Raw genomic sequence first — 12,806 nt, forward strand, 5'->3', positions numbered from 1 at the left:
GTTGAAGAGGAGGAAGAAGATGATGATATGAGAGGCAAAATGTATCACTATGACAAATTAATAACTCCTGGTAAGCATACTTGCAATATTTATTCTAATTCTATTTTTAAACCTAGATTGGTTGTAGTCATATGGGAATTGAGAAAACATGGAAAGCATCCATAATAAAAATGTAAGTGACATACTGCTGAAAATTAAAGGCTCTGTCATGCCCCTGTTAGAATCTGATTCGGAGGGGGAGGACGAACAGCTGACAGGGAGTGGGAGTGTGGCTCCATTGGCTGTGGAAGAAATTGGGGAAGGGCAAAGTCCGGCTGGCCAGAGCAGGGGAGAGGTAGAGCAAGAGAGAGGGAATTCAGAGGAGGACCCAGGTCCACCCCCTCTTCATCCTAGGGCACATAGGGAGGAACAGAGAGGGGAGCAACGTGGAAAGGATCCCGATTCCCTTCATTAGCTACAGCTGGGAACACAGTGTTTAAAAAGGGAAGCTGCACACAGCAAGCTGTTGGGAGCAAATTGTGAATTTATCTGGTGTCGTCGTGGCTTATCTGTATTCCTAGCGTCTTCCCAACTGTGCATCTTCCCAACTGTGTGAGTTTTGCTGTGCTTTCAGGTCTAAAAGTCCTTCTCCTGCCATGTTAAGTTAATTACTGCAGCTTGGTTTGTTTGGATTTTTAGTTACAGTCTGTATGTACCTTGCTTTGGACTGAATTTTCTCCAGTTAAAGGCTGTTCCTGGGAGAGTTTTTCTCCAGCGGAAGGTAACCTGGACCTTGGGGGCAAAGTTGGAGATAATAAAGGGACTCTTCTTGCTTATTTGACTGTGTTGCCTTTGTGCCATGCCCCTGGTCATCACAGGCTCTTTGCCTTCAATTTTCCCACATCCTGCTCTGTTAACACATATTTTTCATCCATGGTATTTATGGTATAAGAAGACACAAGCCGAAAATAGTTTAGTTTACTTTATTGTCATTGCACCTGTACAACGAAATCAAACACCATCTTCAGTGCACATCATACCATGAAAATAAACACAAACATACATCCTTCACACTCCACACATTGAACCGAAAACCCCCAACACCACATCAACGCTGCACTATACAGTAGAATTCAAAAGAGCTACTGCCCTGGGATAGAAGCTGTTTTTCAGCCTATTTGTGGTTGTTTTTATTATTCTGTACCATCTGCCAGATGATAATATTTCAAAAAATGGGTTCCCAGGATGAGATGGATCTTTGAGATCTTTCCTATCTGCCACTGTGCAATTGGCAAACCATACAGAGGTGCAATAAGTTAAGATACTCTCTATGGTGCAGCAGTAGAAGGTCACTAGAAGTTTTTCATTCAGTTGTTGTTTTCTGAGAAGTCTCAGGTAGAAGTCTCAAATACAAGTATTTGAGGGAAAGGAAGTTTACATATTGCCTTTGACCTTCCCCATTCATAATTTACAACAGCACACCTTCCTACAAAATTTCTTTAAAAATAACTAAAAGCATAATGATTTCACAACACCAAATCCCATCTGTGAGATATTATTTTAAATATTGATCAATATAAGAAGTTGGTGAGAAATACAAAAGTATCCAGCCAGTGCAGTTATGAATCCACTACTCATTGAAAAATTGTCCAGCAAGATAAGGGCATGAAAACAAGGTGGGAAATAGAGTAAAAATGCCTAAGGTATAAGAAGCTACTTCATACTCCAAAACTAATCCCAGAATTGCTAACTGGACATAATATCTCTTCAATAATCTTAAATGCTTCTACCTTCAATACAATCAGGACAATACCTATCCTACCAAGACATTGGCAATCAAACTTAAAACTCAATATTAGCCAGTTTCTGTAACCAGTGGCCAAAAGCTATAGAATATATAAAATATTAAATAAATCAAATAACTTGGTTAAACACTTCTTAAATTCAACATTAGTTTATAACTGTCAAGTCATTTCCTTCATGTGAGAATGGATTTCTAATAAATCCAGACTATTCAGCCAGAAAGTGCTGAACATTCAGTGGGGAATAAAATGGCAAAAGATATGTTGTTTGAAACTAAGATAGGTATGTTTATGTTGCAACATTGTGGCAAGTATCTCTTGTTACTGAAATTATTAAAACGTGAATGATTTGCATTTACAGTAAATACAATAGTAATTTTAAAAAATACAAGTAATTAATTATAATTAACAATTCAACTGCAGTAAATATCTTGATATTCACATAAATAAAAAGATGGTTTATTTATCTAATGGTAAATAAAACACAAAGAATTTTGACTAACCCACTTATTGCACTAAATATAATGGTTGGTTATTTATATTTGAATCTAGCCAGCATGGTTTGTAAAACATGTTTTGTAGATTATCATGTGTGATTCTAGCTAACTTCAGATTCTTCAAGAGGCACAGCATCATCTGCAATAAACTGCAATGATGCCAAAGTAACAGACACACAATGATGCAACCGCCCATTATGTAATTGTGTCCTGAAATTTGTAAATTATAGTATTTATGTGATGAAATACTATTCCCTGTCATCCTGTTAATACTATGCAACAAACTACAAGTGAGCAAATTATATCTTGAATCAGCACAATATGTGAATTTAATCTTTCAAAAATGATTTGTTCACATTGATATTTTGTCCATTCAAGATATCTTGCATGAAAGATAAAAGAAAATATATCTTTAATTATGTAAAGTCAGATGTGTGCTTGGTAGTTTCAGATCAAATTTTGTCTCCATGTAAGCCATATTTATTTCAGCATTCTTGTAATCTTTATATATCCTTTATATATTGTTTTTAAACAGGATCTCAATACTACTGATTCATCATTGTGCACAGAAAGGTAATTCAAAAGATGAACTAAGCAGGTCACTCTAATACCATTATAATATCTGAAATGTTTTTTTACTTTGTAGACTATGTTGTTTCTTTGAATGCTTCTGATGAATTCTTGAAAAACCGAATCATGAATCTCCCTGAAAGCATTGTTGCTGGAACGCATTATGCCCAGGATCGATACTTAAGATCCCTCAGTCTTTTTAGGGACTTAAACACTGAGGATGAAACTGTTCTCAACTATTTTGATGAAATAGAAATACATCCACAATATATTGGTATGATATAAAATACATTTAATTCCATTTCATTTTATCTACCATTATGATCTTTTGTGTCATTTTCATGTACTATCAATAGATAACAAATGAGTAAAATTACAACATGCACAGTATTATATGTCAAATTTTGTTAAGCCAACTTGAAAACAGCAAATAAAGGGAAACAAGAAAATAGCTTAATTATTTTAATTATGCCTTTCGGTCTCAATTTCTCATACCCAGCTAATTTTCTCAACATGTAAAAAGGAAGTCATGAAAGAGAATTAAAATATAAAAAGGGATTGCCCTCCACAGTCAGCATATGTAACCTCAGCTGCATTGTGAGGTAATTAAAGAAACCAATACTTCTGCAAAATCCAGACAGCATCTGTTTCACTACAACAATAATCACTAAATTATGATAATAAAACTAGTATCAGATCAAATGATGTTATTAATAGCAATGACATAAATTTGGGTGACTTTTTTTTCATATGAAAGGCCACACTGATGATTGGAGAAGTTTTTGATTATGACTGGGGAGACCAGCAAAAGGTGGAGTAGCAGTAGGAATAGGCTCCAGACTGGCATCTACTTTATACCCTGCCTATTCATGCATTTTTGCACACAACATATCCTTTTCTCACACATGAACCTATTCACACTTGTCAAGTGAATGTGTGAGCTCCCTTTGAACAATCTTCTCACAAAATCAGATACAGTTCAGATAGTCTTTCTAAATGATCTAATTATAAGCTTTACTCACTTTACTCAGATATATGGCAGTTGATTATTTTAAGTTATAAATATCCTTATTTCTTTTACTACAGATAGTTCTCGACTTATGACCACAATTGAAACCAAAATTTCCATTGCTAAGCAAGGCAGTGATTAAATGAGTTTTGCCCTATTTTACAATCTTTCTTGCCACAGTTGTTAAGTGAATCACTGCAGTTGTTAAGTCAGTAACACAATAGTTAAATGAATTTGACTTCCCCATTGACTTGGCTTGATAGAAGATCACAAAAGCTGATCACGTGAAACTGCAACTATCATAAATACATGCCAGTTGCCAAGCAGCTGAATTTTGATCACATGACCATGGGGATGCTGTAACAGACATGTGAAAAATGTTCATGAGTCACTTTTTTCAGTGGCATTGCAACCTCTCATGGTCACTAAACAGATGGTTGTAAGTCAAGGACTACCTGTATTCAGAAGTTATTTGTTTATTGATAAAAATGGTAGACAAGAGAAGGGTAGGCCCAATTCAAATCCCTCCTCAATTTTGCAGTCTCAATGTGTGGTACAAATAACAGTCTCTCAGGCTAAAGTACCTCTTTTTAGTGATAGTGGGAATAATACAGTTTCGCTGGCAAACTGCTTCCAAGAATTCCTCAGGTACTGATATTTATGATGGGATACTACCAATCAATTTAGGCCTCCTGATGTGCCTTAATTGCCCATCCTGAATTCTTTAATGTTTGGTCAGGGTCTTCCCTGACCTATTGTAGGAAAAAGAGAAAAGAACATGTAGCTCAAAACACAGAAGGAAATGTTTGCATGTCGCAAAGGTTTTAATGAGAAATTCCACTATTAAACCAAATCCCTAGAAACAAAATGGAGTATGGTGACCAAGGTTTCCAATAGAAGAGAATATTTGTAACTCAGGGTTGAAAGGGGGAGTCCTTGGTTATCTCTGAGCTTGGTTGTTTTCTTGCAGAAATGCCTTTACCCAATTAGGCAATATTGTCAGTTACATGTGTTTGTTTACATTTGTATGCTGATCATTTATCATTTCCTTTATTGAGAAAAAGGGATTATAGGAAAAAAGATTTTCTTTCTCTGTCACAAACACAGAATTCCAAATAAAAACAGTAGTCAGCTTATGTAAAATTGTTATTGAATAGATTCATGGATTCCAGCACATGTTATAAAGAAGTATAAAGGGGTCTTGAAGAAGGAATTCAATAGCCATTAGGTCAGTGGTGGGTTTCAAAAAGTTTTCCTACTGTTTTGGTGTGCACGCTTTGCACACGCACAGTGTTTGCAACTCACCTTCTGCTGCAAGCCCTGTATGTAAAACAGCTGATGCGCAGCAATCGGCTGTGCTGCGCAAAGCAGCTGAGGTTGAAAAGCAAGAAATAAAGGTCAGTATAGAGCTGGGGTGGTTAGGAGGCTCCAGCAGCTGATCATCGGAGCAAACCGTTCACTCATAGATGTTCCTCAGAGCTACCAGTTTGGCCAAATCAGGCCGAACCGGTAGAATACCACCACTGCGTTAGGTGAATGCCAACTTAGCCTTGGAAGGGAGAATGGAGTGAAAAAGAAATTCAAGATTGCTCCATCTTGATTCTCTTTGGTATAATAAGGCGAGAGGGAATTTCTGTTCAGGTTTTCAAGATCCTGTTTTAATTAATAACAAATCAATTGATAAATTAACAATAACTTTAGTGATAGAATTTCAATAGTTTTTCTGATATCTGTTTCTTGGCCTGGTCAATCTCGAAAGAAAAGTACCTGTTCAGAATTTATTGAAGAGAAAATAGTTGGAGAAATATTGTGCGTGCCTTGAGCTTGAATGGTTTTAGGCAGGGTCCTCTCCTCATTCCTTTTTCATTTCTTTTTCTCCTCAGTACTATACTGTCTTATAGAATAAGGGAGATATAAAAGGCTGCTATTTTTGAGAAGCTTGTCTGACTTTGTCCAGAGCTTCTCTGATGTCCTGTGTCTAACCAGTAAGCCAGAAAATTACAAAGTGGCTAGTTAGAAAAGGTTTTCAACATGTTTAAGGACTTTGTTTGGAAAACAAAAGATGAATTCCATCTTTCAAGCATAGGGGACATCATATGCTTTGACAAAACACTGTTGTGTCATACCAGAATCAGTTTATCACATTATCTTACAAGATAGTTATTATGGAAAAAAATTGGAAAAAAAACTATATATGTTGCTTAGAGGTCGTGGAGGAAAGATGTGATATAAATATGAGAAGCAAATGAATTAAATGACTGCTTAGATTCAAAGCTATCATAGTGGAATGTCCACAGTTTAATATTTTCTTGCTGTTACCGATAACAGTCATAGAGCCATAGATGTTCCATGTCTACTTTTTAAAACTCTTTTAATGAATAGTTTTGTACATTTGACAAATTTCATTACTTTTGCTCCACACATATATTATTCTGGGTTGTATCATGCAAAAATACATGATCCCTTCAAATATTACAACATTATACATTTGCCTATATTAATAGAAAAATTATATATCAAATATTGCTTTGGTGCCATTCATTTGGCATATTTTTTGCTAAATTTGCAAGGAGGCATTTTTAACAAAGCAACTGGCTTGTTTATAATAATTAAAAAGTAATAACATTGAATATAATTTTATGTAACTCACAATTTTTTTCTATCCTGCCTTTTTACACTTGAAAGATGTTTCAAAATTTGAGGGCCTGGAAAACAGAGTTATAGCAAAAGAAATAATAAAAAACATTGGTGAACCTAGAAATTATGGTATGACAGATGAAGAAAAGGAAGAATTTGAACGGCAACTAGCAGAAGAACGCCTTGCTAGAGAAGCTAAAGAAAAGGCTGACTTGGAGAAACAGGAGTTGGAAGAAAGGGCCCAAAAAATAGCAAACTGGGAAGAATGGGTAAGTTAATCCTAAATATAAGAAAAATTTAGCATATTTACAGATTTCTTATCAAAGGAGGAGGAAAGAGGGGAAAAAATCTTTCAGGAAGGTAGTCCTTGACTTAAAAGAGTTCATTTAGTGACCATTCAAAGTTACAATGACACTGAAAAAAAGTTTTGATCATTTTTAATATTTATGACCATTGCAGCATCTCCCTGGTCATGTGATCAAGATTCATATGCTTGGCAACTGGTTCATCTTTATGATGGTTGCAGTGTCCCAGGGTCATGTGATCAACTTTTGCAACCTCCTGGCAAGCAAAGTCAATGGGAAAGTCAGATTCACTTAACAACTGTTTTACTAACTTAACAACTGCAATTATTCATTTAACAATTATATCATAAAATGGGCCAAAGCTCACTTAACAAATGCCTCACTTAGTAACATAAATGTTGGGGTCATTTGTGGTTGTAAGTTGAAGGCAACCTGCACCTGATGTTTCTATTTAGTTTGTTTGAAAGGAAGTGCTGCTAAGAGATTTAGATATTTTGTATCTAAACTCTAATAAATATTCTCAGGAGCAGTGATAAGAGCTGAACTGAACACATAGAGAAAACTAGAGTTTGTCAGAGCATTTGGCAGCTTTATGAGATAACCCAGGGGCACTACACAGCACACAGAGACTTAGACAGTAACAGTGGTTTAATATACAACAGGTATATATAGACAATATACATGTGGTGGCAATACCTTCATCAAGCAAGCTTTTCTTCTTCTTAACACACAGAGAACTTCTGCACTGAATACTAGTCACAAGGAAAAAGAACTATACCCCCTAAAGGCTGCCTTTATATACACACCTCTTAAGGGGAACTTAAAGGGAAATACCCATACTCTGCTGAATCACTCTTGTTACATCAGCTAGATTTACATCAGCTTCACAGTATCCTGCAGCTACTCGCTGCTGGTCAGTTTCTAAACCTTAATATCTTAACAGAGTTGGATATTACTATTGAGTTCACCCCACTCCTCAGTGCAGGAACTCACCCCGAAGCACCCCAAACGATGGTCCAACCTCTACTTCACACATTTAATGAACAAGCACCTAGCATTTCCTGGCAATAGATTTGACTGTAGAACTGCTCTGTTAGGAGAGTTCACCAAAATTTTTATTCATGGAAGTTAATTCATTATTTTACCTATGTCTCCTGGGATGATAGCGAAAAATGTTCTTTTTTATGACATTAAATATGGTATTTAAAAAGTGTTGTCAAAGAACAATCCCATGTTACCCATGGTCCTCATGTGGCTTAGTTTCCTTATTTGATATTCTTTTAGGTCTTATTTTCTAGAGGCTTAATATGTTCAGAGCCTCTCTTCACAACTTAATTTCTAGTCCCCTGGTAATCTTTCTTGATTTTCTCTGAACTTTTCCCACTTGGGAAATGTGACTTCTGGGGAGAGGCAAACTTGGATGCAATATTCAAGTGAGTCTAATTAATGTACAATACAGTAGGCTTATCACTTCCTTTGATTTGGAAATTAATTTCTGTAAATTCAGCCTAAAGTTGCATTAATATTTTTTCTAGCCACATAACACTGTACCAGCAGTATCCAGCAGTATCCAGTATCCAGTTTGTAGTTAACAATAATTAAATCTTTTTCACATAAACCACTGCCAAGTATAACCTGTTCTATATATCTACATCTGATTTTTTTCCTATACAACTAGCTTAGCATTTTATGTTAATGTTTCAGCCCATTTCTTTGAATTTTATTTTTGTCTTCTAGTATATTAACATTATCTCATCTGCAAATCTGATGTTACCTTTTCCTGCAACTCATGAATACAAATATTGAATAGGGCCAAGGAATGAATGTTTTGACATCCCATTTGAAACCTCACTTCAATTTCACAAGGAATTTTGTGATTAGTGTTCTATGTGTATAGCTTTCATATCTGCTATATCCTTTTAATCATCATGCCAGCACACATGTGCTAATGAAGATGTTGTGTGGTACTTTTAAAAATTATTTTGCTAGTATCAAAGTAGCAAAATAGTATCAAAACTTCTATTTAGAGCATTCCCAATAGCTACTAATGGAAGATATTTCCCAGTTCCTTCTCAGCTGGGACACACTACAGATGCTGAGAAGAAATGGATGCAGAAGCCAGCTGCCAGAAAATGGAATTCTTTTAATGTAGGAAGGCAAGAAGCAAAAAAGTGACAGAGCTAGAGTGGTCCTGGTTTGCAAGCAGCTTAGCAGCGTGAATCTGAGCCTTTTATGCTGAATTTCCTTTGAAGCTCCTGCAGCTTGATGAGTTTTGATATGTTTCTGATTGCCCTGAGTTTTGTTTTCCTGGGTTAATTTTGTCTCAGGCCTTTTAGTTTTCCTGTCCTTGGGGTTTTAATCCTGTCAGGAGCAGGAACAAGGGAGTTTTGGTTTACCTTGGGGAATTTATTTTTAGCCTGATTGCCCTTATCTTAATGGCTCTACTTAAATGCTTCTGTTGTCAGCTGCTCTGAGTTTTCCTTTCAGATGGTGCTTCTTGGTTTTCTTAAAGGGGAAAGGGCTGGCTTGAGTCTCTTAGCACTGTTTTCTGAGGTTTCAGGTGCTGTGAGGTTTCTGTCCTTTTGGGGTGTACTTCCTTTTGGGATGTACTTCCCACACTACTGTGGAAGTTAATTAAAAAAGAGAGGAAAAGTTTAGGGGGCAAACCTATAATGTTGGCCCCTGATAATGTTGCTCTTTTTTTTTTGAATACCTGGAAATCTCTAGAATCTTCTCACATATTGATCTTCCAGATCTTTTGAAAATAAGACAGTTGCCCTCAAGTCATTCAACAGTTTGCCTGCTCTCCAAAATAGAAAAATTAATATACAAATATTTAGCCAGACCTTCAGCAAATTCCTTCAGTGCTTTAAAATTCAGTTCGTTCAACTTTTAACTGATTCCAAAGGCTAATGTAATAGGAAGGAGGAATATCCTTGAAGAACAGGAAAAAGAGACACAACCAAGACAATGGTCAGATAAAAGAAATTTGAATCTGGGCCAGATGTGTAGCCTAAGTAAACATTTCAGACAAGATTCTCCCTAGTTCTCACAAAGATTAAGGGAGGGAGATGGGAAGTGTATTCAAATTTACAAGATTTTGTTACTATAAATTTGGTTTTCTGGTCTGATCTGCCTTAGAGGGCTGACAAATTATCTGCATTACCTAGTTTTCCCATTACAAAAAGAAACTGCAAACAATTTTTGAGAACAGGACGAGACAATGTTAGTTTTGACTCCTTGCTATTATAATTTCTATCTCTCTGTGCAAATCTTGCTGTAGTCTTTATGTCATCTTGGATAGTATTATATATTTCTGTTACAGTGCTACTAAATCTGATCCTAATTAACAGGAAGGAACCAGTTGAATAGAGATAAGTAGTGATAACTTTACAGGTAACAAAAGCATATTCTTGGGATTCAAGGAATACCATCAGTGCTAGTAGGGAGTGCTGTTTGCTATCAGTTCATCAATTCTGGTGTCTTGCCTGTCTGTGGGGGTGGTCTTAGGGGTTCTTTGTTTGGGCTGTTTACTAATGGCTCTCTGGCAGTTTCGTGATTAGGGTATTGCTTAATTGTTAGTCTGAAGTTGACCTTGGAGTTAATCTATGCTGATCTGAGTGTTGATTACTTAGTAAAAGGACCTTTTACTAAGAGTTATCCATTTCATTCATAAGAAATGGAAGATTGATAACTCGCCAAGGAAATGTAAGAGCAAGCAGCTAATATCTGTAGAAATTCAGACATACTAGAATAGCAAAGGACTCCAGTTTTATAAGGGAAACATCAATAAAAAGAACTTTTAGCTCTGTCAAAATGAAGGGTTATGGGAGGGGCAGTAGGCTGCTTGAAAAGGATGCATATTAACATGTTACAGAAAATAGACAGAGATTTCGAATTCCTGCTTTGCTTCTATTCCCCACCCCCAAACAAAAGTCAGAACAATTTCCATGAGGGAGTAGCAATCCCAGACAAGCAGTAGTTAGGAAGCAGTTGAATAATATGAATGAATTTTAAGTCTTCAGAACCAGACTAATTAAATGTCTACTTCAGCAGCAAATAAATACTTTTTAATTTTACCTGAAGAGCCTTCAAATAAAGTAGATTGTATAAGATCCCATAAATAGTTTAGCCAAGGGAGGGAGGTGCCACATTTCCCCTTAATGCTCTAAATTTCAGTGTTTACTTCCATGAATTTTTTCATCTTTCAATCTCCTGTATCTCCTATATCCCATCTGCCACCTATATCAAACACCAAACGATAATCAAGCAGCACTCCAGATCCTGTTGAGAAAAATGCTAATAACTATTTTGTAGAAACTGAGAGTAGAACATTTCAGACTCAATGAAAATAAGCTTTTATAACAAAAAATGTTGAGAAATCTAGCATTTGTCTATATAAGCATGTCAGAAACAGAAAGCTTAAAGGAGGTGTGATTTTGTTTTTTGTATTGCTAATTTTTGGATATGGAAAGATATTTCCTTCCCTCAAAAGAACCTTCTATCTATGGTATGAATAGTAAGCATCCCTTGAGGCCTTACCTTACTGTGAGGTCATCAGAGATTTACTGGCATTTTATAACTTTTATAACTAGAGGCATTTGCAGGAGAGGCCATAGGGGCACATGATAAAAGCAGCCCTGCATCATCATCTTACAACTCTTGGCACTTTTCTACATGCATTACGATGTTATCATTTGGGCTACATTTTAACAAAACATTGCATATTGTGGATGTTGTTGACCATAATTTACAAATATGCAGGTTGCGCATACCTCTGCCTCAAATGAATTAACAAAACTAGATATACTGTTTTAGTGATAAATTATCTGTATTAGCTTGACATGCTGGTTTTAGGAACCAGATTTAGGAATGGAACATGGCTCACTCATAATAGCTGTTTTGAGTTACGGCTATTGTTAATTAACATACTGTCGATATACTGAACTTTGGATAAACGTTTGACCTCCATAAATACAATAAGTTTCTTGTGTTAAAATTTGTGATGTAAAGTCTTCATACATTCAAAAATGAATAAAATGATACTAAATCAAATTATTAAAAACAAATGAATGGAAACTTCTATATAGAAAGAATTGCTTCTAGCCCTTTAGATCAGGGCTGTCAAACTCCTGGCCTGAGGGTCGGATGTGTCATGCACTGGTCATGTCCAGGCCCAGTTTAGTGAAAGGGAAAAAAAGTCCTGATACATCATGTGATGCTGCTGTGATGTGAGTTTGACAACCCTGCTTTAGATGATTTTAACTTTCATAGGATAGTGTGGATTTGATACTGAATGTAGCCATTGCTATATACTTTTCATAATGTCTTTACTGTTTTGTTACATTTGATCTTTTTGTTGAGTCTTTGTGTTTGAAGAAATAAATTCTTGCAGCATTTTCCTTCCTAGCGAGAGGCCTGATACATGATGTCCTCTGGTTTTTTTGGAAAATAAATTTACACTGGGCAATTACATGCACTTTTTTTTGGTCACCTGATATCACAATCTTAATTGCCAACACTTCCTTTGCTTTAAAAATCTACAGAGTATACATGCATGCACAGCTGGTTTAGATATGATTTATATAGAAAAATATGTTCAGGAAACGTCACAGTAGACATTTTCTCTTGGGCATATGCATGATGTGAACTGTAGGTTATACAAACTTTGCTACATTTTAATAACGAGTGGATGTAGAATTCAAGAGACTGAAGTCAGGTATATGATCTGAAAAGAAGTTAAAAAAAATCAGGTTTTTATTATTATTGCTCTAGACTTTATGTTATGTCTTTATGCAATTTAATAGATTTGTCTTTGTTTAGAATAAGCGTTTAGAAGAAGTGAAGCGGCAAGAACAAGAACTTCTGGAAGCCCAATCAATTCCACTGAGAAACTACTTAATGAAGCATGTGATGCCAACACTTATGCAGGGGTTGAATCAATGTTGCATGGTTAGGCCAGATGACCCGGTTGACTTTCTGGTAAGGAAATGTCTGTCTGTTTGTC

The 12,806-nt window shown here is 35.9% G+C and overlaps 1 protein-coding gene across 2 annotated transcripts in view; it reads left to right on the forward strand.

Annotated features, from left to right (window-relative positions):
* The window catches only part of AK7 (adenylate kinase 7), a 32,334-nt gene that overhangs the window by 16,932 nt on the left and 2,596 nt on the right, over positions 1-12,806 (forward strand). Inside the window, exons 14-17 of one of the 2 annotated variants that reach the window (XM_026716999.2) lie at positions 2-70; positions 2,925-3,122; positions 6,543-6,763; positions 12,623-12,781. In XM_026716999.2, coding sequence (XP_026572784.1) covers positions 2-70; positions 2,925-3,122; positions 6,543-6,763; positions 12,623-12,781 — 647 coding nt within the window. Of the gene's footprint in view, position 1; positions 71-2,924; positions 3,123-5,740; positions 5,830-6,542; positions 6,764-12,622; positions 12,782-12,806 lie in introns of those variants that run through there. The other variant, XM_087922151.1, reaches the window with a different exon arrangement.

Source organism: Pseudonaja textilis, chromosome 1 (genome assembly GCF_049901715.1).
Source record: "Pseudonaja textilis isolate UNSWEBS1 chromosome 1, rPseTex1.2, whole genome shotgun sequence".
NCBI lineage: Eukaryota > Metazoa > Chordata > Lepidosauria > Squamata > Elapidae > Pseudonaja > Pseudonaja textilis.